Source organism: Embiotoca jacksoni, unplaced genomic scaffold, assembly GCF_022577435.1.
Source record: "Embiotoca jacksoni isolate LCO1_2020_lvr unplaced genomic scaffold, fEmbJac1.0.p SCAF_1, whole genome shotgun sequence".
Lineage (NCBI taxonomy): Eukaryota > Metazoa > Chordata > Actinopteri > Embiotocidae > Embiotoca > Embiotoca jacksoni.
In genome coordinates this window covers 3,034,611-3,061,445 of record NW_027185229.1, presented here as the reverse complement: position 1 = coordinate 3,061,445, position 26,835 = coordinate 3,034,611, and the positions used below count along the sequence as shown (strand labels likewise).

General features: G+C 43.9%; 1 protein-coding gene across 1 annotated transcript in view; it reads right to left on the bottom strand.

Annotated features, from left to right (window-relative positions):
- Window positions 1–1,740: 1,740 nt before the first annotated feature.
- LOC138201921 (retinoic acid receptor gamma-like) overlaps window positions 1,741–26,835 on the bottom strand; it is a 35,145-nt gene continuing 10,050 nt past the window's right edge. The window contains 10 exon segments of the mRNA XM_069155518.1: window positions 1,741–1,898; window positions 1,900–2,070; window positions 2,072–2,183; window positions 2,919–3,077; window positions 3,189–3,393; window positions 3,555–3,731; window positions 3,850–4,013; window positions 4,096–4,237; window positions 5,261–5,409; window positions 21,957–22,334. Of these exon segments, the coding sequence (XP_069011619.1) occupies window positions 1,838–1,898; window positions 1,900–2,070; window positions 2,072–2,183; window positions 2,919–3,077; window positions 3,189–3,393; window positions 3,555–3,731; window positions 3,850–4,013; window positions 4,096–4,237; window positions 5,261–5,409; window positions 21,957–22,122 (1,506 nt within the window). The 5' untranslated portion in view covers window positions 22,123–22,334 and the 3' untranslated portion in view covers window positions 1,741–1,837.

Here is a 26,835-nt window from a genome sequence, read left to right as displayed (position 1 = left end):
GTGTGTGCGTGAGAAAGAGGAAGTGTGACGTTCCTCTTCTATAACGGCAAAATCACAAAATCAAGTCTAAGAAACAGAATCATGGCGTCAGTGTTGATCATTTAAAACAACTCTTGTGTCTCTGATGGCTTTAAATCTGCGTAAATAAAAACTGCTGGTGTGTCGTCACCATGTCTGATTTCAAAATCTTACAATAGCTTCCTTTTGTCCCTCATAACAGAAAAACTGCACCGGCAGCGTTTCATGCCGCTAAGAACCAACGTGCTGACCGAGAATCTTTTAACGGAGTTCAACAAGAGTCACGCCGTCTTTTCAACACACAATGTCAATTTCATACAAAAAAAAAGTTGTATAGTCTCAATAAAAAAACAAATCATAAATGTTTTATTTTACAAACTCCACTCATTAAATACAGCACACATGAAACGCATCACCCGAGACTCTCTGTCCTGGTCCTCAGCAGGCAGCTCGGTCACGGCAAAGCATTTGTCTTGTTGTTGTTGTTGTTGTTTGTGTCGGACGGCTGCAACCTCAAAGATGTGAGGTGCAATAATTACGATCGAATGACTCTCGGTCAGCTTGTGCTGTTTCCCAGAAGTCCTTGATTTCTTCTTCATTTTTATGAAAACCTCATTTGATGTTCATTTTACAGATGCTATGAATCAGACAGATAAACACCGGCTGGAGATGGAGGCGGAATTCATGGTCCAACATCACACTGGGTTTTTTTGGTACACACACACACACACACACACACACACACACACACACACACACACACACACACACACACACACACACACACCTGAGGTTCTGTGAAGTAAACTGTTTTTGATGTGTTTTTTTTGTCTGTTTGGATGATTCTTTTTTCGCTCTTCATGGCTTACCTTTACCTGGCTGCTGTAACCACGGTAACCACTTCATCATGTCTGCTCTGTGATGTAAGAAAAACCCCTCTTGATTTATGTTGGCAGTAAATACTGAGCCGACAGATGAGGCCTGACCCTGATCGAACCAACCTGAGGCTGCGTGCTGGCGTCAAATCTACCTGCAGATTCACCAGGATCTGTTTGCTTGTTGTCGGTGTGCGAGATGAGTCGCTGCGTTTGTGTTGTGCATTTTCCATATTTGGCCCACAAGCACCAGAGTTACAAATTGAGAAAATTTCCACTGAACTTGAAGTTTATCTCGTCACGCTGTGAGTTTGAGTCCCGCTCATGACTCCCTCTCTTTGCTTTTTCCTTTTTGTTGCTTTTCACCCCCAAAAAAAGCAGAAACGCAAAAACAATTAAAACTTCAAAAAAACACACATGTCGTAGTGTCCAGTTAAATGAGAGCAGGACTGAGTAACAATATACAAAAAACCCCCAAAAAACACGAGGTCCCACAAATAAAAGACAGAACAGAAATGTGTACATGCTCAGAAAAAAAAGAAAAAAAAACACATCATGAAAGAAATAAGTAGCATATCTCTGAATCGTAAGAAAAGTAATTCTGAGAAGACATTTTTGCGGCATTACGGACACCATGTAGAGTTCAGGTCGCTGCAATGTATCTTTACCATCGATTTTATACAAAGCATAGCCCTTAATAGATAGCAGAGGAGTGCATTTTATTTTCTTGTCGCTCTCTTTGAGTGGACGAACGCACACCGGTGCCCTCGTCCATCCACTGAAATGTAGTGCTTTTGCGTCTCCGGTTCCTCCTCTGAGTCCGACTCGTCTTCCTCTGAGTCCGACTCGTCTTCCTCTGAGTCTGTGTGAACAGTTTATGTGCTGCGTGAAGCGCCTGAGTCTGGAGGTGATGTCGCAGTCGGAGGAAGCAGCGTCGTCTCGTCTCAGTCTCGCTGCGTTTTCCCCGTCACGCCTTTCTTCTGCGCCGCCGCCCCCGCCTCCCCCCCCCCACGGCTCCCCGTCACTGTCCGCCCCCCGCTCCTTCTCCTCGTCCCAGTAGTCGTCCTCCTCCTCCTCCTCTTCCTCCTCGAAGGCCGACTCGTCCGTGGCCTTCTCCTCCTGCTTGATGGTTTGGGCGGCGGGGGGAGGGTCGGCGGGGGGGGGCGGCGGCGCCGCTGTCGCTCGAGTCGCTGCTGTCCTCGAAGGCCTCGGGGTTCTCCAGCATCTCCCGGATCAGCGGCGGCATGGGGCCGGGGATCTCCGTCTTCAGCGTGATGGCTCTTTCTGCACCTGCAGACACAAGAATATTTATTCAGTCGTGAGCGTGAATCAAGACGACGAAGGAAGAAGGTCGGAAAAAGGGCTCGTTGATGAAAGGAAAACTTCACCGTGTTCTCCAGGTATGCGGATGACGGCATGTTCTCTCTGACATAACAATATGAATAAATATTTTGCGTGCGTGATGTCCTCTACAAGTTACGTTTATTCTTATCTTACTTTCATCGTGAAGGTGAATGTAATCACGGCTGGATTGTGTGCAGAAGTGTTGAAGCGCAACGTTTACAGAGAGCAGACTTCACTTCCTGTCTGCGGTCGGTGGTTCGGTTCGGACTTCCATATTTCACTGACCCCAACACAATACTTTCAGAGCCTCGACGCTTAAAACCTCAAAAAAAAAGTCGAAATAATATTGTAGTCTACACAAGTGGATGTGCACTACAAGATCTTTTTGTTTTTTGCCAAAATATTTGACCTTGCAGTTGCAGATTTTTTAACCCCAAAAATGTATGTTTTTCAACTTCTTCTTCGAAATAGAGTTTGGTTTTGTTTGAATCTTTTTGACGACATAATATTGGATTTGTTTTTACTGATACCAAAACAAAGGTACTGTAAATGTTGTCTTAACATAAAAGAGCCCGAACAATTGAATCTTTCAGTACTTTCCCGTTTTTCCAGTCCTGTGAATGCTGATGAGGTTTGATCCTGAGAAAACTTTGGTTCTGCTGTTTAAAAACCTGAGCTGACCTTTGGTGCTGATTCCTCGCAGGTCCGTGACTTTCATCAGCATGCGGGGGAACATGTGCGGCTTGTTGGGGCGGCGGCGGCGGGTGTAGATCTTCAGAGCCTCCAGCAGCGGCTCCTGCAGCTTGTCTACCTTCTCCGGCTCCTCGAGGTCCATCCGGTCTGAGAGAGGAAGAGTTAGCGATCCGAGACGGAGCTTCTACATCCTGCTCACAGTTTCCTTTTCCTTTAACAGAGCGTCACCTGCAGGTGGAGACGGTGACGCTCACTCACCTCCGCAGATGAGACAGATGGCGCTGAGGAGCCCCGTCTCGGTGTCGTCCATCTCCAAAGGCAGCAGCTGACCGGCGAAGGCGAACACCAGGTCCGTGAGGGGGCCGAAGCCGGCGTTATGCATCTGGGTCCGGTTGAGGGTCAGGCCGTCCGAGAAGGTCATCGTGTCCTGCTCGGGGGTGTAGCGGGTGCATATCCTCAGCATCTGCAGGAAAAACACCAGGAGAAAAAGGGTCAGGATAAAATGTTGTTATTGCAGCTGGTCAAAATCCCAATTCTGTATCTATAGTTAAAGCAGCGTGACCAATGAGGAAGCGTTGGGGGGGGTGAAGGGGGGGAGTAGTAACAGGAGCAAGGGGCGAGTACCAGGATGTCCAGACATGCAGATTTGAGGAGGGTGATCTGGTCAGCGATGGTGAGCGTGGTGAAGCCGGGTAGCCGCTTGGCAAACTCCACAATCTTTATAATGCACTTAGTGGACAGCTCACTGAACTTATCCCACAGGCCCAAGTCCAGCTGCACCCGGTGGTCAGCGCTGGAGTTCTGGGAGAGACAAACAGGGACACGTTGGTCTGCCGGACTGTGTTTCCTGCAAAGCGCTGAGCTGACGCTTCAGCGGAGCATCTTCAGAGGTCAGAAAAAAACCCACAAACCAACTCACCGTGGTGTATTTTCCCAGCTGGCACAGAGACGGGAAGGTCTCTTTGTGTGCTTTGCTAACTTTGTTGACCAGCTCCTCCAGCTCCCCGGTGAGCTCGTAGTTCTCCGGCAGCACCACCTCCTCCTTCACGTCCTTCTTCTTCTTGTTCCGGTCGTTGCGCACCGCTGCGGGGAAACAACGCCGTCCGTTTAACGTTCGGGAGAAGAAGAACTCCTCCTCTGCCGTTTCCTGATTAGTGACACTCACCTTCTTTGGACATGCCGACCTCGAAGCACTTCTGCAGCCGACAGTACTGGCAGCGGTTACGTGTCACCTTGTTGATCTGACAGTTCTTGTCTCGGTGGCAGGTGTACACCATATTCTTCTGGATACTGCGCCGGAAAAAACCCTAAAACACATCAAAGACACCGCTTCAGAAACAAATATTTTAAAATCTAAAAATATGATATTTTCAGATTTAAACAGAGAAACAGCTAAGATGCTTATTAAAGAGTTTTAGAGGTGCTGGAAGATGGCGAGCAGTCCAGATGTTTCCACATGTTTCTAGTCTTTGTGCTATGCTTCTGATATAACAGAGAAATATGATAGTGCTCATATATTTCAGTACAGAAGTGAAAAAGCATAATTGCCAAAACTTTCCTTTAACATTATCTTATTAAAGCCCGTTTCCAGCTCACATCTCCATGTGTCCTGGCGTCATCGGATATCAAAGGATGCATTGAGATCCGATCTGCTCAGGCTGCATTAGGTCTGGGACAGTTGTATTTTCTTTGCAGTGAAAACGCAATGCATCCTGGGTCACATTTGAAGACCGCCTACTCAGCTGACGTCCTCTGAATAAGAATGAACATGAATGCAGTTTGTGTTCAATCCGACGGATTACCATAAAGTTACAGCAGGTTTTTTTTCCTTCTAGTTTATCTCTTGTAATTTCTGACACACATCAGACTGTAAGAGAAGCCCCGCCCTCTTTTATTGACCCGAGTCGTTGGGTTTCCGACGGTTCAAGTTCCCGTTCTTGCGCTTATTTATTTGTTTATTTTCGTGACGTAGCCCACGTCTTCATTTGCATACAGAGCGGGAAACTGAGATCCGATACCAGGTGGGAACAGAAAAGTGGCCACTTGTGATCCAATATGGAAACAGCCTCTTACTCTTTCTACGAACGCAAACATTTGCATGTTTCATGTTTGTTTTTTCTTTAATTTTAAGTTCTAAATCGACTTTAACAGTAGTTTTATTTTATTTAAACACAGGACTCATGGTGTTGTTGTTGTTGTTACATCAATGATGTGCAGTACTAGTAAGGCTCCACTAGGGGGCAGCTCAGCATCACAGCTCTGCACATCTGTCAGGCTCCACTTGAACATGAGCTTCTCACTCTGGTTTGACCTCAGCTGTTTCACTTTACCTTGCAGCCCTCGCAGGAGCTCACCCCGTAGTGATACCCGGAAGACTTGTCCTGGCACACGAAGCAGGGCTTGTAGACCCGGGGAGGAGGAGGAGGGGAGGGAGAGCTGGGCACCATCTCCTCTGAGCTGGTGCTCTGCGTCTCCACGGCTGCAGGAAGAAAGAAGAAGAAGGAAAAAAAAAGTTCATCTTGTTTTAGTCTTTGATGAAAATTAATACAAGAACTCTTGAGGAGCGAGTGGTCAACAGGCAGGCGACCCCCTCCCCCCCCCCCCCCTCCCCTCCTCCCCCAGCACCACCACCAGGGCTTGGAGGCAGAAGGCAACTCAAAGGCAGACATTTTTAAGAGAAAAGGGGGAGTGGGGGGGCACTGCTGATTGACAGGGACTTAAAAGAGATGCAATTAGCTGATGGCCAGATGGCCCTGCTGATAAAATGCTGATTGGCAGCTAAGATTTGATTGGCCTCTCCGTTTACTGGTGATGGGGGGGAGGGGGGGGGGGGATGTTGACTTTTTGACTGACATCTACATTTTTGTGTGTGTGTGCGCGCACGCACATGTTCCCACTTTTATTTGAAAGGGCGTCCAGCCGTACCGGCCCGTATACCTCCAGCCCCCATGTGAACAAACAGAGGTGGGATGTTTATGAGACTCGGCTGTCTCCCTCCGTTGCCTCCTCGCTGTCTCGCTCCAGAAAATGTCCCTCTCTATAACCACCATGTGTCGGCCACAGGCGGAGTCAGCTCATGAAACAACGGAGATCAGACACGTTCATTTTTAAAGATGTGGTGATTCTTCTGTCACAGCGGAGAGAGAAACAGTGAAAGCCGCCGCGCCTGCTACACATTTAAAGGTGACGACTAAAGGACAACCAGATTCCTGCGAACATGCCTTTCAACTTTCACCTTCAGTCACCCCAACTTCACCTCCCTCTGCCCCCCCCCCCCCCGCTCCCTTGTTTCCTGGCCCTAAATTCCTCAGTGCAGGCTGGCCGGGGTTTAATAGTTGCCCGGGCTCATAAGCAGCCCTATAAAGGTTGTGTCTCGGATGGGAAGGAGGCCCCCGGCCCGGGTGACGGCCTCTTTATTGGGATCCAGTCACCTTGGGCAGCCATTCACATCAACAGCTCCATCCTCGGATCCATTCCTAATAAAAATAAAGAATCCCGGGGTCAAAAACTCAAAGTCACAGCCCCCTCCTGTCACCTCCAATGGAAAGCACAGGACTGAACCAAATGTGCCCCCCCCACCCCACCCCACCCCAGCAACCCCAACCTGAACCCGCAGCTCGTCATTAACAAGAGTAGTAAGGTTTCAAAAAACAGAGAGTGCAAAGGCACAAAGGAATCATGTAATAAAAACAGAGAGCGAGAAATGAGAAGAGAAAGAAAGGCGGAGAAGGAGGTGAGTCCGAGGACACAAACTTCCCAGTGGCCGAGAGGTTAAATAAAATCACGACTATTTAACTTTGACCTTGACTGAAGAAGGCCAACTGCTAACTACATGAGCAGCAGGCCGCTTTAAAACTCAGGAATGTGTTCAGTTATGACACCAGACGTTCATTCAATCACAGCCGACGTCGGTCGATTAGTTGATAGAAAGCAGCACAAAATGTGGTGAATCATTTACTGGTTTTTACTTCCTGCTTCTTTAAAACTTCCGTAGCAAACTAACTTTATTTTTGTTTTTTTGGGATGTTAGTTGGACAAAACAAGCGGTTTGTCGACGGCAGTTTAAGCTGCAGTTTCCTGATATTTTATGGACCAAACAGACGAATAAAGCTACTTATCGTTTATTTACTTTATTCTCAACAGAATCATTGAGGGAGATTAAATTAATTAAAATAATACGGAGATAATCTACAATCCAGGGAGGACGGTTCAATAGATTACGATTATTAGAGTAAAGTAATAAGAAAATAAAACGGATTTTAAAGAGATTGAGTTTTAAAAAAAAGAGTAAAATAATGTAAAACAGTTGCAGGTACACGTTGGGAGGTTGAAGGTTTTTAAATTTTTTTGGAAGGCGTAAATCTTATCAAACAGCAATGCTTTTAATTTGAAAACCTGAGATATCTGACATGTACCTACTGTTTTACTTTAAGTGCGTAATTACTTAATAGAAATGTGTTTATGAGTCGCTGGGGAGACGGTTTCTTTCTGAAATGGAAACTCTAATTAACATGTGTGCAATAAACTTCAACAATATTACTGTCATTATTCATCTTCTATTACTCATCTGTAACTTCAAACATCGATCTGTTGTTCTGACATCAGGTTTAATATTTCCTTCAAACAAACATCGGCTGCAGCAGGTTTCTGTTGTCTCGTTCCAAACATTCTCCTTTTTTATGACTAAGTATGAATTATATTTCGAAAGAAGAAAATGCATACAATAATTCATGTATACAGAAAGACAAAGAAAAAAGATGATCTGCATGAGTGCATCACGATGAAGGAGTATTTGTGTCCATAATGTTTTACGTGCTGTGTGACTGCACGCCTAAAAAATGCACGCAAGCTTCCAGCTTCTAACGAGTGAGCAGATTTAATGTTTTTCGGTCTTATGAGAAACTGAATTGAATATCTTTGTGTTTTGCAGGTTCAGGTTGATGCAGCATGGAAGTAGAAGACAGCACGTTGACCCTCAGGACACTGTGAGACATATTTTACTTTTTTCTGACATTTTAGAAACCAAACAAGTTGGTGATAAATGGAGGAAGTCATCTGCAAATGATTTAAAATGGAAAATAATTGTTTATATCAGTTGCAGCTTTAGTGACAGAAAAAAATGAGGATGTATCAGGTCATACATGTCAGATTTAAAGATGATAATTTGCTGTACTTTAACGACAAAAGGCTGCAAATGGTATGCAGTCTTCTGGAGCAGTAGGTGAGGGGAAATCGTTCACAGCGTATTACGGAAAGAATCATTTTCCCCACAAGTTTATGAGTAAACAAAAAGCTGCTGGCTGAGAAATAAACTGTACCATGAAGTCAGTTTTTGGGGCCGAGATGCAGGAGGCTGGAGGTTGAGTGAGTGGCACCGTAACCCGACCGCTGTTTTCTGTTTATATAGTAACACTGACGATGTAAAAAGGGTCCCTGAGAGAACAAGAGGACAAAAAAAAAAAATAGCTCCCATTGAAACGGAGAAGCTGCATCTGGCGCCAGGAGAGAGGTAGTGACTGACAGCGTCTGAGTCAGAAAGGAGCATGACGGGGGGAGACAGGGTGAGAGACGCTCGGCTGGAGGGAGGAGGAGGATGTAGGTGGGGCGAGGGGGGGGGGGACTCTACCTGGCGTGGAGAAAGAGGGAGAGGAGCCCAAAACCTGTCAGCAGCTGTCATCACCCTGAACTGAGCTCAGCCTCACAGCCTCGGCTTGAAAAAAAAAAAATAGCTCTCTCTCTGTTTCTTCACCCACGACTCACCCCTCAGTGTGTCACAACATCAGTCAGCACGGCGCTGTTGGACACACAAGAGACGACCTGACTGGTGTGAATCATCTTGATCAGAGCTTCACCTACAATCCAAGCTATAAATATCACCTGTCATATGTCATATTTCACACCGATAGAAAAGCTCCTGCATTACCACATTGTATTATCTCTTAATGTGGCTTCACTCCTGTCTCCATCTTCATCCTCCTCCTCCTCCTCCTGCTTCCTCAGTGTTTGTTGTCAGATCAGCACATCACTGTTTAGACAACAGAAGCCGCTCCGACAGCAGACACCTTCCTTATCCGCTCTGATGCCTGCGAGTCAGAGCTCAGGGATCAAGATATCAGTCCCGAGAAGCGGTGCGGTGAAAACATTTACTGACAAGAAGGGCCAAAAGAAAATATGGCAGCATCACAGCTTAATGTACTGATTTAGCTGTTTAACTGTTTTCATAACAGGAATTATAAGAATACTTCAATCGAAGTGCAGCAGCATCAAAAACAGTTCGATTTTATCCTTAAAATGCAGATTTGTTTTGATTTTAACATCATTAACATTGATGTTTTTTAGCTGGAAGTGGTTCCTCCATTTTCTTTGCGCATTGCTTTAAAATAAAACAACAAAATCAAGTGTTTTTAGTCTGCATACTGACATGTGAGTAGAATTGACGTGCAGTACAGATTTAGGACGCGGCTTCACGCTGCACAGCGTGCACGTGCTGCAGTACTCAGCGTGTTACTGCGGAGCTGATCTGTCGCTCTGTGTTCATGTACGTGAGAATGAAAACACGGTGACTGACACCTCCGGCCCTGCAGCTACGGCAGTTTAAATGTTATAGCTTGAATGTACAGTAGAGTTCAGACACACACACAGAGGGTGAAGTGTGTGTGAGGACAGACGCGGTGACACGCGGCCTGTCGGACCTGCAGCCGGGTGACATCACACGTCTTATTGAACTCGACTTTGGCCTCGGGGCTCCTCGGAGCCGCACACAGCAGAGAGGAGCAGAAACTACGGACTGTGGTATCAAAACAAAGAGTTTAATGACGACTAAAATGAAGCTGTTTCATTCATTTTATAAGAATTCAGAGATATACTAATAAATAGTGACTCGGATTGTTATAATAAAACACATTCAAATTCCTAAGACAGCAAAACTGCTGTTCAGCTCCACAGTTTTTCCTCCTTCAGTCCCCAAAAGACAAATTTCGATGACAAACTGAGCTTTTGCATAACTTCTCGCCTCACAAAATGTTCAGCGGCGTACTGAGGAATGTGCATGCACATGTGAATATGTGTGTGTGTGTGTGTGTGTGTGTGTGTGTGTGTGTGTGTGTGTGTGTGTGTGTGTGTGTGTGTGTGGGCTGCTGCGTGAGTTCATGGGTGAGTTGGACAGCGTGTGATGGCCGTCCGGCTGACTTTTGAGTGCAACAACATTTGCAAACATGGCGAGGAGCAGAGAGAGAGAGGCGAGGGGGGGGGGGGGGGGACAGCAGGATAAATATTTTTTAGTACTAAACAGCTAACAGATTTCATTGAGTCCATTTCAAAGGGATATTTTAATGCATAAATTCAGATCCTGTTTGTGAACATTACTGTATGTGGAGTAGATAAACAGCAAGGGTGAGTTTCAACCTCAAATATGCTGAGCGAGTAATTACCACGACAGCAGGGAGGAGATGGGGAAGATCTGAGTGACAATCCCTTTCATCAGCTGTTCTAAGTTCAATACCAGTCCCCCCCCCCCCCCCTCCTCCTCCTCCTCCCCCCCTCTCCTCCCTCCCCCTTGAGCTCAACCCTCACTAATAACCCTCTTCCCCCCTCTGTCCTCTCCTGCCTTCCTGCCCTGGCAGGAGGAGGAGCCCTTCCTGTCACTAGCAGCGCCTTTTAAAGGAAAGGCTGTGAAAACCCGGCTACTGTCCAGGAGATGGCTCCATAAAAAACAGCAGCACACACTTTAAAAAAAAACACACACAAACACACACACACACACACACACACACACACACACACACACACACACACACACACACACACACACACACACACACACACACACAAGCTGCCTTACAAAAAAAGAAAGCCTGGAAAAATCTCCCAACCCTGTGAACCCTCACAGAGTTGTGAAGCAATGTCAGACGCAACGAGCCAACAGAGGAGAGTGAAGATAAAAAAAATACAGCTGAGGCAACGTTTAAGACAAAACCTGGACAAAAAATACTCATGTAATAGATTCTTTCATGGTCAAGGACTGTGTGTGTCTGCAGAGTGTGTGTGTGTGTGTGTGTGTGTGTGTGTGTGTGTGTGTGTGTGTGTGTGTGTGTGTGTGTGTGTGTGTGTGTGTGTGTGTGTGTGAGGGGTGAGGGGGGTGTTTAAGGGACAGGTTGTTAAATCTAAGTTTGTCCCTTTTGTCCCCTTTTGTCCCTTTCTTTTTATTTTATAACACCCAATAAAGACAGCTTAATATCCCCCTCCTTTTCTTTTTTTTTTTTTTCTTTTTTTTTTTTTTAAATATTACACCTCTGGACTGAAACTGCACATCAGACGGTGGGGTGTGATTTTTAACACTTATTTCATGCACCTTGAAGTTGGTCTTCTTTAATTAAACTGCGGTATCGTGTACTCTTCGAGTTTGACGTGTTCAATTTACAAAGTTTTCTGTAATGCAGCTCGTAATTAAAAAGTGTCTCAACATGTGACGGTGTGAGTGCAGCCTGAGAGATAATTCAGACTCATCGAACTCTGTGGAGGTTTCTGTGATGCGGTGAAGACGGAGCTCGAAGCCCAGATGCCACAATCACAGACAAGCCTGAGCATGACTCGTTCCAACCTCCCAAGATGTTGGTTTCCAGCAGTTTGATGCCTGCAGCTTTTCCTACAAAAAATATCCTCTTATAATCATTTAAAAAAAGGTTTCGGTGAATAAATTCAGCTGAATCAGATCTACTGTTTGAATGATTTCTCTGCAACCTGCAGCTTAATTACAGTAAACAACCAGATCACAGTTCTATTAAAGCATCATTAACTAATTAATCTGTCATGACACGTTTTATATTAAATTTATTCGACCTGAGGGATGATGGCTGTCTGCAGGTGACTTCTCATCAGTGAAATTATTAGAGATGGAAAGTTTAAAGACTTCATGCTGTTTGTTTTTGATGAATTAAAAGAAAAAATAAGCTTTTATTATTAAAGTAACATGAACCCTGAAACCTTCATTTTTTCTGATCACCACTCTAAAACATTTGTTTTGTCTTTGTTTACAACGTGAAATGCTCTAAAACACACAATAATATCGCCTACAGTAATGAATTTAGAAATGTTACACATCACATAACATGTCCTCGTAGTGTTTTTTTTTTTTATCATTTTAGCTGATGCAGATGTTTCAATTTAGTTCATTTTAAACTGTAAGAGAGTCAAACATGCAGTGATGGAGAATCTCTGCTAAACACTTGAATTGAACTTTTTTTCCCCCTTGTCGATGTTAAGGAAGGGACAGCAGAGAGACCATAAAGACATCAAGGGAATAAAAGCAAAGGTAAATCTGAGTCTATTTAAAATATACAGCCTCTAAAATCTCTTCTGTCTCATAAAGCTTCATCGACTGCCTCCACCAGCATCTCCCTAATGTATCATGGTGCTCGGTGCTCCTCCTCTGCGATGATATGATGCTCCATTGTTCAAAAACAGCTTTGAAGGACCTTTTTTTTAAAGAGAAGAGGGCGCCGGAGAAAAGAGAGATTATCACTGAATGAAGAGACGAGTGTTTCCCCTCCAGGCGTGAAGCAGCGAGACACAAAAGAGCATAACAGCAGGTTTTAATCCCAAACTCCAACTTCATGCCTGCGCTCCTCTTTCAGCCCTCGTCTTCCTCGGCTGCCCTCCCGGCCTTCCTCCTCCTGCTCACCGCCTGAGCTCTTAATTGACCCTTTGTGATTGTAATTGAATCATTAAAGGCTCCTGGTTACACAACACAAGGCGATGTAAGTTGATCCATGTGTGAGCAAAGAGTAAACACACATCAGCATCGCCCGGAGGAACGCACACGTGCACGCGCACACGTGCACACGCACGACTGGAGTGTAAAAAGAAGAAGAAGAGGGGATCTTCAAAAGCAGAGAAAAACAAATGTCACAGAGGACAGAGACAGACAGACAGGGAGAGGACAGACGGACAGACAGGGAGAGACAGACAGACAGGGAGAGGACAGACAGACAGGGAGAGGACAGACAGACAGACAGGGAGAGGACAGACAGACAGGGAGAGACAGACAGACAGGGAGAGGACAGACGGACAGACAGGGAGAGACAGACAGACAGGGAGAGGACAGACAGACAGACAGGGAGAGACAGACAGACAGGGAGAGGACAGACAGACAGACAGGGAGAGACAGACAGACAGGGAGAGGACAGACAGACAGGGAGAGACAGACAGACAGGGAGAGGACAGACAGACAGACAGGGAGAGGACAGACGGACAGACAGGGAGAGACAGACAGACAGGGAGAGGACAGACAGACAGACAGGGAGAGACAGACAGACAGGGAGAGACAGACAGACAGGGAGAGGACAGACAGACAGGGAGAGACAGACAGACAGGGAGAGGACAGACACTCCCTTTAATACGTCCTGACGCTGAAACAAAGGAAGGCAAAGAGGTGCTGAACTGCCTCACACACAAAAACGCAGGAAGAGATGACCCCCAACACACACACACACACACACACACACACACACACACACACACACACACACACACACACACACACACACACACACACACACACGCACGCACACACACACACACACACACACACACACACACACGGGAGAGAGTGTGTCTCAGAAAGAAACAGAAGATCTCAGGAATTTAAAGTCCAACAGAAAACAATAAATACGGGAGAAGCTGAACTTGTCAATTGTTCAATTTATATTTAAAGATAAAATATGTAGAAACACAATGTGGACAAAAAAAATCCTGTCCGGGTCACACCGGGTCATAAAATCCTGACGAGGGACCATAACCTAATTTTTCATTGTCAAAGAAGAGGAAGTGGCTTCTTTTTCTTTTCTTTTTTTCACGACAGGGAAAATTAAAGAAAGGTGGTGAAGAAGATTGTATTTAAATTTCTAAAGTCAAGATTCAAGTGCTTAAAAATAATGTCTGTTTGTCAACTGAAATAATATAGAATATAAAATCTAGAAATAAAGGTTGTAAACAGATTTAGAAAAAAAATACAGTTTGTTCAAAAATCAGCGCATAAAAATGATGCAGTTGTGTCAACGAACGATTATTCTCTCATAATCAATTCATCAAAGTAAGTTGTCAGAAAAAAAAGTGAAAAGATCCTCAAGTGACGTCTTTGAACACCATAAAACCTCAAAATATTCATTTTTATAATTAAATAAACTGAGAAAAGGAACAAATTGTCACTTTGGAGAAGCTGCAACTTGGGAAAATTTGTATTATTCGATTCACGAATCAGTTCATCAATTAATCACTTTTCATGTCCAGTTCTTAACGGTGGAATCTGAAGCTGAGCAGCACGGCCTCGCGTGGACGGGCCGGTTCAGGTAAAAGGTGAGAATCACCTCTCATACCTGTAGTTCTGTTTGGGTGAGTAACACCTTGCATGTTGTTTTCTATTGAAGTTAACAGAAGAGGCTGAATTGCCCTAAAACGTCTGCACACGTCCAGTTTCCTGCAACTTTTCATGGCTTTAAAAAGAAAGAAAGAAAAGAAACCAAACTCCAAATATAAAACAATGTGATTAATGAACATTTGTGGACGTTTGTCTTTCAGGCTGGCATCTGGCAAAGCTCCACAGCGAGTTGAAACAGGCCCTGCTGTGGTGTTTGTCGTCCCGACCGCTCATCCATCATCATTAGTGAGGACTGTGGACCTGACAGTGTTTGAGAGTGCCGGTATCTAAATAATTACTGGAGATAAATAGACTTAAAGGTGCTCATCGATAGATCGCGAATCATCAGAGGATGTATTTCACTTTTTATTTCACCGGGGAATTTGTCCTCGTTTATTTCTGCAGTGTTTGTCTGCAGGGCGATGAGATGACTATCTGATGCAATCTGTGTCTTATTGAGGTCTTTAGAGGAGCTGTCACGAGTCCGGAAACAGGGATTTGATCTTTTCACAACTGGCTGCTCATTTAGTGTCCTTTCACTCTGAAGAATTAAGCTCAAATTAATTATGATGCAACTTTTTTCTGACTGCATCTTTGGCAACTACCTGTGTCTCTGTGTTTGCAGGCCGAATCGCAGCCAACCGTTTCCAGTTTCTGTTTGGACGCTTGTTGTATGCCGGACACATCAACTGGGGTTAAGACCCCCCCCTCCCCCCTCTCCCCCGCTCACCCCACCCACCCCCGCATTGTTTAACAGAGCTGTCAATCATGTGAAGTCATTCATAAAGAAAAACAAACGCCACGATGTACAAATACACTCCCATAGCTTTACTCACTCACTCACTCACTCACTCACTCACTCACTCACTCACTCCGGCTCACAAAAAGCACACTGAGCACATAAACAAACAGACTGCAGGGTGAGAACGGGCACACATGACCGAAAGGAATCCGACTCTTCCTGTGGAGAGAGCTCCGTGATAACACAACCGGGACTCTGATAAGCACACACACACAAGGGCACGCGCGCACACACACACACACACACACACACACACACACACACACACACACACACACACACACACACACACACACACACACACACACACACACACACACACACGCTCTGTTACAGTCTGATGGACAGGACTGAGTACTCACACTGGACGCTGCTCGTCCCGGCCCAGGCGAAAGGATCCAGCCCGGAGAAGTAAGGGGTGGCCTTGCCCAGCATGCAGGAGCCTCGTCTGGACACATCAAAGAGGGGCCGAGGGCCCAGACCCAGAGCCTCCATACAGTCGAACATGCTCCTCGGCTATTGTTCTGAGGGGGAAATCTCAGGGTAACTTAATGCCCTGCTTGGTCCAGGTGTTCCCTGTCTGTCTGTCTTTCTGTCTGTCTGTGTCTCTGCCACCCCCCCCCCCCACCCCCCACTGTCCTGCCTGTCCTACCTCCTAAAACTGAGTCCCCTTCTTCTCTCTGGCTCTTTTCTCACCTCAAACTACTTCCCTCCTCTGTTTCTGCTCTATCAACCTGAACTATTTCCACCCTCTCTGCTCCCAGATCACCTCCTCGCCCCTTTTTTCCCTGCTGTAACCGATCTGTGCTCCCCTCTCACTGGCTCTCTGGGCCTCTCACACTCCACCACACAGTCACAGCCAACTCTCTCCACGCTTCTCTCTCAGCACAGAAACACAAGGGTGGGAGTGGAGGAAGGAAGAAAGGGGAGGGGCATAACAACCTGAGGGGCTGTGTACCTGCCTTCTGATTGGCCGTACATCCAAAAGCTTCTCCTCCCTCCCTCTTTTTCTTTTTCAAGTTTTTCAAACTCACTCTGTCATATTTCACAATATGAAAATAAACACTCCACAATCCTTCAACTTTGACTTTTTGTTTCTGAAACAACTTTTGTTTCACTGCAGCACGAAACAAATAGTAGAAATCACAACTCAGAGTCTGTTTGAAGCAGAACAAAAAACCCTGAGAGAACATTCATTTGAGGGTTTGGATCATTTATCCTGCAGTGATTTCGCTACAGGGACAGATGAAAGTGCCCACAACAACACATCTGCTTACTCACTCACTTCTGCAAGTATTTTATGATGTTTTTTTTTTATTGCATATTTCCTGTTACTTAATTGTTTTTATCATTAATACCAAAGGTTTGTAAAACGAAATTCAAACCTCTGACAATAAATTAATAAGCAGAGAAATGAGAGATGATAATGCTCCATCATTATAATTTTTTTTTCAAGTTACCGGGAGACAACTTTGTAATTTGGTTCAACTTTGATTTGAAATAGAGGCAAAACTCTGAGTTGATTTTCCTTAGTTATTTTTTTTTTATTTATAAGCATTATTTCTCGAGTAATTTAAAAAAGAGCTGCTCCATTAATTAATTATTCATTTACACCTGGAAGCATTATTCTTCATAAATATTCAACTGCATTGTGTGTTGACATAGTTACATTTACACGTACAGATGATCTGTTGTGCACCGACTGAAAGACTCTTAGACTGATAAACATGGTCTCTATTTTACCTCATAATATTGTTCTTTCCAAAAATACATCCTAAGACAATGTCAAGAATTGATTTGTACTTTATGGATTTGTGAAATTAGGTTTTACAGAAGACAAAGAAAGTACATAAAATTGGACTTTTAATGACGTCATGATAAATCTGTCCACTGTGGCTGCGCTCTGATTGGGTCAATTCATGAATTATTTGAATGTTTGCAGTTAGTTTCAATCCACACATCATTATGCCTTTACATCCAAAGTTTTATTTCTCTCTCTGTCTCTGTTTGGTTTCGGCGTGTTGCTTCTATCGAGTAGATTTCTATGTCTTCGGTTTCAGATGGATTCGGTTCTCCTCCCTCCCGGACCTCACCGGGTACTTCAGTCACACCGAAGTGAGACTCGGCTGCAGGCGAACCGCATCGGCCCGAAGTCTGGAGAGTTTGTATACGAGACAAACTCTTCCTCCTCCTCCTCCTCCTCCCTTTCCTTCCCTCGTTCAAGAGGGATGAACTCTGGAAGAAACCCCCACTGGGGCTCTAACCCCCCCCCCCCCCCCCCCCCCCCCCACACACACACACACAACGTGTCCTCCCTGTGGCTTTACACGCTTCATATTCCTCTTGCATGTTACAATTCTCTATTTTTTGTTTGTTTTTCCTCTTGTTTTTATTTCTTCCAGCTCCCTGAAACCATGATTTATTTATTTTAATATGTTTTTCATTAATATTTGGAGGATGATCGGGTTCAAAATGAACTTTTCTATTCCTCTGGCCAGAGCTCCTTCACGCTGTTATTCCCCTCTTGCTGGTGAGCGGATTTTTCTACCTGTGTTTTCCACACGCTCACACTCACTCACGACAATGACGCACTGCAGGGCGCAGAGCTGCACACCGCAGAGCTGCACACCATCAGCCTGCTGAGCTCTCTCCACACCTTGAGACCATTACCCTCCCCGCCTCGCAGCACCCCCCCCCCCCCCCCCCCCGTTGCTGCTCAGAGCAAAAAAAAAAGAAGCACGCAAATGAAGGGGGGGGGGGGGGGGGGGGGGGCTCATTTTCCTTCACTTTTACCCCAAACACAGACTCACTCCTGCTTTTATAACTCTTCCTTTGAAACTTAAAACACGGAACTCCCCGGCCTGCCTCCAACTTTTCTCCTTCTTTCACACGCACAACTTGACAGAGGATCGAGTCGCCTCACTGTTCAGTCAGGTTCTTCAGCTCTTCATCCTGCCGTCATGTCTGAAACAAACACACAGACGTGAACAATGGCCTCTCTCTCGCTCCCTCCCTGTCTGTTCCTCCTCCTGCTCGGCCGCACTTTTATTTGCACAAAGTCTCTCTGCGGTCGTCAGCCGGCGCATCGATGCGGCCGCGAGGAGCGCAACACTGCTGTTTGTGATATTCATGGTCGGAGGAATGTGTGGCCCACAGAGTGGCAGTGGAAATGTGTCTTTCTCCGTGTGTGTGTGTGTGTGTGCTTAAACAGAGTGCCTCTGATGACAGACACAAAGAAAAACACACAAGCCTCACTCTGTGCCTTTTGCTTCAAGTTACTAATATCACACACACACACACACACACACACACACACACACACACACACACACACACACACACACACACTGCCACACTCAAAACATTACAAAGAACAAGATGTTACTGGTACAGAAATTACGAAACTACAGAGGACATGATGTTCATTGGGGGAGGAACTCCTCTTTTTCCTGGTGATATCACTGCAGTGAGACTTCATCCTGTCAAAACTATGATTAACATGTGGACAGAAAATAGATCTAGATTATCTAGAATATGAAAACAACCCGAGAACTATTTTATTTTTCTCTTAAAAAAACAAAAAACAAAAAAATCCAGATTGTGTATTTCTGAGATTTCCAGGAAGCCCTCGGCGACCAACTCATCGCATGTGTGTTTTGCCTCATTCTGCTCGGACACGAAGGGAGAACTTACTGTATGTGATTAAACACACAGCAGGGAGCCTTTGATGTGGAGATCCTCTAATTTCAAATGATGGGGTGTTTTCAGTTTCATCTCATTCGGGAACAAAGTGTCTCACTCACACGGATTAGGAGCTGCTTTGAATTAATGTGCCACTTTAACTTCTGTGATTTTGAATGCTTTGGTCCAGAAAACACTAATGAGAGATGAATAATTTACTGTCACGTCACTTGATGGGAAAATCTTGGCTTTTAGTAGTTGCATGCTTATTATGGGTCTTTTCTTGAGTTGCTGCTTGACTGTCACTTTACATTTGAGATGAACAGACTTATGAATATTTTTTCTGAATCCTTCTGGTGGATAAATGCCTCAAAAACTACCAGACAATTTGTGAAGGACTTTAAATGCCGCCGATCTTTAAGTGGTTTCACAATGTTGTAACTAAATCGAGCCACTTTTAATATTTCTCTTTGTCGAATCAAAGTCACTCTGTATTTATTATCTAATAAAGCCCGGACCCTGTCGTCGCTCCATTTCTCAGTATTGTGTGCCTCCATTTGAAAATCTTCGCTCTGCTGTTTTATTCGTTGATAGCTGTGTTTTTACTGTGTTTTAAACATGGCGGCTGCCTGTGCTCCTTTGTTCGACCAATCGCTGCACACTTACATCACCGCAGTTCCTATTGTACCGGGGAAAGTGTCTATTGAGGAGTAGGAACTAAGAAGCTACCACAAAACGAAATTATAGGAACCCGAAAGGTTCTGAGTTGCTCCTGTGAGGATGAGATGGAGAAATGTTCCACCGAAGGAAGTCAGTAAAAAAAAAAAAACTTCTAAAAATGGGTTATGGTCCAAAACTTCTGCAGCAATATTATGAATATTTGTCCAATGAGGTTCAGTTGTGCTGCACTTGAACATGTAAATCTGTGCTGCAGACTGCGGGAGGACTTTCTTCTGAGATTCATTTCATCTCTTCTGTGACTTAACTTTGTCACTTCGATGACAAAAACCTTGACTCTTGTGTTTAATCCTTTGTATTTCATGTTTTGTGTGACCTCTTCATTTACATTTCAACACCTTTGTGTCTCTGGGTCAAAGACACGGATTTGTTTGGGAGACAATATGAAGCGTTGCAGGGGACGATGCCAGAGATGAGACGAGCTCTTCTCTCGGTCTGCACAAAATCATTTAGCGCTTGCAAAATAAATTTTGCATCACAGAGAATTTTCTTTTTTTTTCTTCCCATGAGCCACACGGAGGCCGGACGGAGCCGTCATACAGGACAGCAGCTTGTTAACTATGTTGTTCCACTTTTATTTAACACACAACTGCAACACAAAGGTTGATTTGCAGAAATGCAAGTAGATGGTACCAACAGGCCTTTTGAGGGAACTCTGTGAACTTTTAAGTCGTGTTTGTGACACGCTAACAGGGAGCTAACTGAATTAACTGGTTCTAACTTTCTAACTGACAAAAACTCAGCATCTGAACAAGTTCTGAATCAGATTTTTTTTTGCTCGACAAACTATATTTAAAAAAATGTGACATTAAAGACAAACATGAACTGAGGTTAATTTTTGGACTATTTAATCCATGTTACTGTGTTGTCTCATCGTCCTGTTTTTACCATGTGACTATAATCCTTCATTTGATTCCACATCTTGATCACAATCTGACATGTCTGTGTTTTTCCTTCTCTGTCTTCTGTCAGCCGGAAAAAAAAAACGAACATAAGTTTGACTGATTTATACACCTGATAATCTGACTGTGTTTTATGTGACGCTCATCATTACCTGAATGACTTAATGCTCCTATCTTTCTGTCTCTGTGCAATTATCTATGAAAGTCCCCGAGGCGACATCTCAGATGTAATCATGTATAAAGTGCTACCGGCCCGCTGAACTCCCTCCTGCAGAGACATTTCAGAAAACGAACAGAAGATGAACAGATAACAGGAATGTTCAGCAGGTATTTTTAAAGGTGACGTCAGTCTGACACAAAAGTGTCTCAGAGTAAAGTGAGTTAGGAAAGCTCATTTGGTAGTTTAGACATTTTTGACAAAAATGATCAAAATTATTTACAAAAAATAGCTTATAATTAAAAAACAGTGTTTTACCACCTTTATTCTTCTTGTATCATTATTTAAAGTTTGTCCTTTAAGTATTTTAGCTGAATATAGACTCATGTTCTAAATCACTGCATCTCACTGAGTCTTATCAGTCAATTTATGCTCTCTTTTGTATGAATTAATATGAACTTGAAACTGCAGCAACACTTGCATCACAAGGAAAAAAGGGAATAAATAAAAAGTAACTGCCTTTTTAAAGTAATAATATACAAGAGCAGAGGAGAGTTGTTCTTCACCCTCTAAATTAGCCCAGTCTGTCATTATGAAGTGCAACAGCGCCCCCTGTGACCCAAAAGGGGAACTCTGCTTCTATTCTGCAAAATAAAGTGAGAAACTCTTTTATTTACCAAAACTTTGACAATTTTTCAGGACATTTCTTTTTCAAATGTAAAGAGTTATTCTGCCTCCATGGAGAGAAATGTTTGCTGTTTTTTCTGCCATCAGCCTGGTTCACCACATGGAAAAATAACAAGTGAAATCATGAACTCCTCTCCTCTCCTCTCCTCTCCTCTCCTCTCCTCTCCTCTCCTCTCCTCTCCTCTCCTCTCCTCTCCTCTCCTCTCCTCTCCTCTCCTCCCCTCCTCTTCTCTCCTCTCCTCTCCTCTCCTCCCTTAAGATTTCTCCTGAACTGGAGGGTTTCCACTGTTTTACTTGAAAAAAGTGGTCATCAGGGGACAAAGATTGGACACACTATCTCGTCATGTGCGGGGGTGAAGGATTAGGATTTCTTGCTCCCTCACTGAACCTCAGCATAATAGTTTCATCTCTCATGATTATATCAAACATTTCCAATACTGTGTGCTGAAATCAGATTTAGGCCGAATGTGATATTTTGAGATGGTTAAAGATGATCTTTGCGTGTGTTGAGTTTCGATGAAGTACCCCAAATGCTGAGAAAAATGTACATAATAGACGTAAAACTCACTTTGTAAACACACATCTTGTTGTGTGTTTTGTAAAAAAAAAGAAAAAAAGAAATAGAAAGATCCATTTTGTTACTCACACAATGCAGCCATCTCTTTGGGAAGGTCGGCTCCAAACCGGCCAAACAGGTGGCTGCTGGCCAGCAGGTCGAAGGGGGAGTGGCTCCGCATGTTAAAGGTGAACGGGTACATCGCGCGAGGGAAGCCCATCATGTGACGCACTTGGTGCTCTCTGTTGGTCGCCATTGTGGAAAGTGGCAGGACACGTTTCTCTCTAACTTTTCTCTCTGTTTCCTCTTCCTGCTTCGTCGTCAGGGGCCTACGGTGATGTTGGAAGAGGCCGGTGCCATTCAGCCCCTCTCAGACGCTGGTTTCTCTGCTGTCGGGATGCTGACGGGGGAGGAAGACCCAAAGAGAGACCAGAAATCAAGTGACCAGGACCAGGATGGATCCAGACTCTGTAGACAAGGAGGTGAGAAGGAGGGGTTAAAAACAAAAAAATCTGTTTTTTTACAACAATTCATTCAAAAATCGGTATGTTTTTGCAACCAAAACCATAGTTGAAATATCCCAAAAAAATCAAACTCAATCCAACGAACATGAAAGCAGAATAAAAGAGGAGTGTGTTGAAGCCAAGTTGGCTACAACACTTTCCTTCTGCTTTTTGTCTGTCTTCCAAGTAGTGCGATGATTTCAGGCGATGCCATATGATTTCAATCAGCAGAACTGTATTATAAAGGGTCTCTCTGTTCCCTCTGCCAGCCTGCCCGAGAACAGCCAGGCACAACATGGGTACAATTAACCCTTCACGAGAACCGACACACAGAGTTACCCGCTCTCACTGAACCCAACAGAACAAACCCACTTTCACTCTGAAACTCCGCGTTTTTTAAAAACTTCTTTCACCTCTTTTCTGTCTTTCAGGAGTCGTGTTGTGACTCCGACAAAGAGCCAGATGAGGGCAACTCTCCCTTCATTTTTCTCTATGACTCCCATCCCCTTCGATGATTTCATGAGTGGGCGGAGCTTAACTCTGTGTGGTGGAGCTGTGGTAAATACAGCTAGGCCAAAGAATGTCTTGTTGTTTTGGGCCTGCTTCAGCACGGCAATACAACACCCAGGGTGTTGAGAGGCCGACGGAGAGACCTATGAGCTTACAACATTGGACTACTTATCAGAGTTTTTTTGCTGTCAATGTCTCTTATTTATGCATTTGTGCACACAAGCGCAGGTCAAGTATGAATACTCTGCTGAACGTAAAAACCTTAGTTTTAGAAAAGACTCCAAAGACTCCCATTCGACTTCTCTCATGAAATACAGTCATTTTTTCCACAAGTCATTATGTTGTTTTTAGCTGAATTCGGTCCTTTTTATTCATTTTCCAACAGTCCATCTAAAAATAATCCCGTCAATAAATAAAGCTGCATTTTGGGGGTGTGTGTCTGTTTGATTGACAGGCCTGCGGTGCAGTCGTGGGTGGGATTGATTGAGTCAGCTCGTCCAAATACGGTCATTGCTGCTCCAAACCGCTCCGAACTAGCAAAGATGCTGACGGACAAAATCCAAACGGACTCTGGATACTTCAAACTTGGAGGCTGTAGCTTGTAGTGATCAACAGGTATATAAATAATCTACCTGACAGCATTAATAGCAAACACAAGATTCAGGTTTCCCTTCAAATGCAATTGTAAAAGATATAAACACGATAAACCTAAAAAACATATTTCCTCTGTGCTGCTGTTGAGTTCTATTGAAATATAATGAAAGATGTCTGTAACCCTCATTTACATAAATGGAGCTGGCAAAAAAAAAAAAAAAAAAAAAAAAAAAAATTCATCTAATCTGCTGGCATCCGTGCTGCTACTATTAGAGTGAAATCCTTTCTTCTTACATACAGTAACATTTTATACATTCGCACACAGCCACAAAGTCAGCGCGGGAAGTGTTGTTTTTCAAGTGATATTTCCCGTATTGACATATTTTCTGTAACTGCTTGGCTCCGCTGCGGTTTTTCTTCCCTGTGAGGTTCGGTCAGGGAGAGTCCCGGCAACTACGTCCACAAAGAACTTTTGTGTTTGATGATTAAAGAACGGCAAACACAGGTTGTACAAAGCATGTGGCGATTAAAAAAAAAGAAAAATAAGTTTTCCGTGGTGTTGTAAAACATATGCCTTTCTAAAAAAGCAGAAGCCAGTAACATACAAGAACAGACATGCAGGCTGCAGCGGCGAAGCACACACAGATGTTCTGTGACTTTAATCATGTTCACGGGCAAGCAATCAGTGGAAAACACATAACGTTCATACACGCCAAAGCACCACTGAAAGCGGCAATTGACCTTGAAGAATGGAGTCGTACACGCAGGGGTGGAGGATCCTACCGCAGATGCAGCGACTCCGAGACGGCTCTTTAACCAATCAAACACCAAGTATGAAAGCCAGATGTATAAAAGCAGGGGGGGGGGGAAAGAAAGTGTCGAAAGCTGCCGAAAATATGGAAAAAGATAGAAGGAAACAAAGGAGAAAAGAGGGGGAAGAGAGGAAGAACATAGCGGGGAGTTTCAAGCATCTGGCAGTTCCATGTGTGAGAAATAAACAGAGCGCTATTAATTAGAGCCACACTACAAACATGGGAGGAAGGGAGGGAAAGTGGGCAGAACACATACATAAAAAATAAAGAAACACTTTTATTTCCACTAATAAACTATGAAATAATGTGTGCCCGAGCCAGGGAATGGTTTTCTCTGCCTCTAATGAGTAACACCCTCCGCCCCCTCGCTCTGCCTCAGGGGGGAATACACCTTGGGTAGGGCAACAAAAGCAGCGCTGTGTCTGCAGGCCTCCGGGCCTCAATGCTGCTTTTATGAGACCTGGCTGGGTCAGGTCAAACTGGGTCACCTGGTCCTGGTCCTGCTGACACACACACACACACACACACACACACACACACACACACACACACACACACACAAACGCACACACACACACACACACACACACACACACACACACACACACACACACGCAAACACACACACACAAACTGATGCTCCCTTTTCCCAGACGATGGGGATTAAAAACAGATTTGGTGTAAAAACGATGGGGGTTTCCGTCTCTCCGTCTTTGCCAACAAGTCACTACTACAGTATGTTCCACAAAACACTTTTTTGGAGGTGCTTTGTTGTTGTTCAATGCAGCTTTAACCCTCTTTCGGCGGCTGACATTCAGAAACGTACTTTTATAATCACATGTTTTCAGCTGTTATTCGGAGCGTTATCTGGATCGAGTTAGCCTGGGTGTATGTGACTCAACTTTATGGGTTTTCCAATCCAAATAAGCCCGAGGTTATCGTTATGAAATGGCACAGACGTACAAAGAGAGCAAGAGAGGGTTTTTAAACAAGAACCTGTGTTCATGAGGGTACTTAAATGGAAAAATGTCATTTAAGTACTTCCAACCCAGAGATCTGATTGGTCAACTGCTCAAATCAGCACGACATCACACCTTGCTAAATATCACTCCGCCATCTAAATGGCAAAATATAATTGTAATTGAATTTCATATAATATGCAATACAAGTTTTTACTTGTTTTAGGTATATTCAATTTGACCCATTTGGTCCTTTTTTGATCCCATCACAGGACACGGTGCTAAAATCGTAAAAATACACGAGTCCATCGATATCTCTTTCTCAGCCAAGTTGTTGCTGAGGGTCGGACTACTTCCTGGATTACTAAACATCATTATATCACATAAGAGTTTACTGACGTTGACTAATTGTTGTCACGCTGTTCTTCATACCCCGTGTGTTGCCATGGAAACGGCAATCGCACAAACAAAAAGTATTATATTTTGAGAGCAAATTGCCCCACAATATGAATACATGTTGATTACATTTGTGCTGCAATTTCCAGTCAACAGTTGTACTTTTGTTAAATTTAGAAAGCAGAACATTTGATTTCGGAAAAAAACGCCCACAGGATGTTTCATCAAGTTTTCTGTTCGCACTGAGAAAAAGAAAAACTGCCAAACTTGTTTATTTTTCTCCTGTTTTGGTCGGAAAATTACAAAACGGTGTTTTCGAGTCCGAGTCGGGTCGAGAGAGGAATGAACTCAGTGTTTTACTCTTCTGCGCTTCAAAACAGTTGAACTCAAGAGTCTGTTTTCTTATTTACATAAATTTATATTTCTGTTGTCAAAATCGTGACTTGAGTGTCACAGGTGCTAAAAGCTAGTGTAGGAACTCCTGACAAATTCTGAATTGAGTTTCCATGAATAACTAAACAGTTTATTTGACTTGGCTGTGAAATTCATTACATAACAACCACTTTTTTAGGTTAGTGTTTATTACTTGTTATGTAACGAACACACTGAAAAGCTTTCATAACATCACAGCGATAGCTGCAGTAAATGGCGCTTTATTCTTCGATTTTTGGTCATATTTTCGGTTGTTTTTTTTTCTGCACATTATAAAAAAATGTCCGGTTGGTGTCGAGATAATGAGGTGCAGCATTTTCAGTGAAAACACATGACTGGAGAAATTACAGTTAATCTCCAGTTGGACAGTGTAATGAGTCCACTTTTAGTTTGAAGCGATGACTGGTGGTGATGGAAAAGTCTTCAGGGTCAGTTCGTGAATGAACAACGGCTTTAGTTTTAAAATGTTCAGAAAACTGAGCCGGACCAGGGAGCATAGAAATAAACACGTCGCTCAGAAGTGACAGTCTTGACAGACGGCTGGATTCAAGATCAATGCATCATAAAAACACGTAACCTTAATGGTCTTCACGTGCAACAGGTAGTTTACAAAATTAGAAGGAGTTTTTAAACTTGCTGGTTATGACGTGACCAGGATATGAACTGATTATGAGTTCATCTTTATTAAAAGTAACACAATAATGTTAAGTTTCCCACCAGTTCTGCTTCTGTGTAACTTACATGTCAGGTCATCAGACAGGTT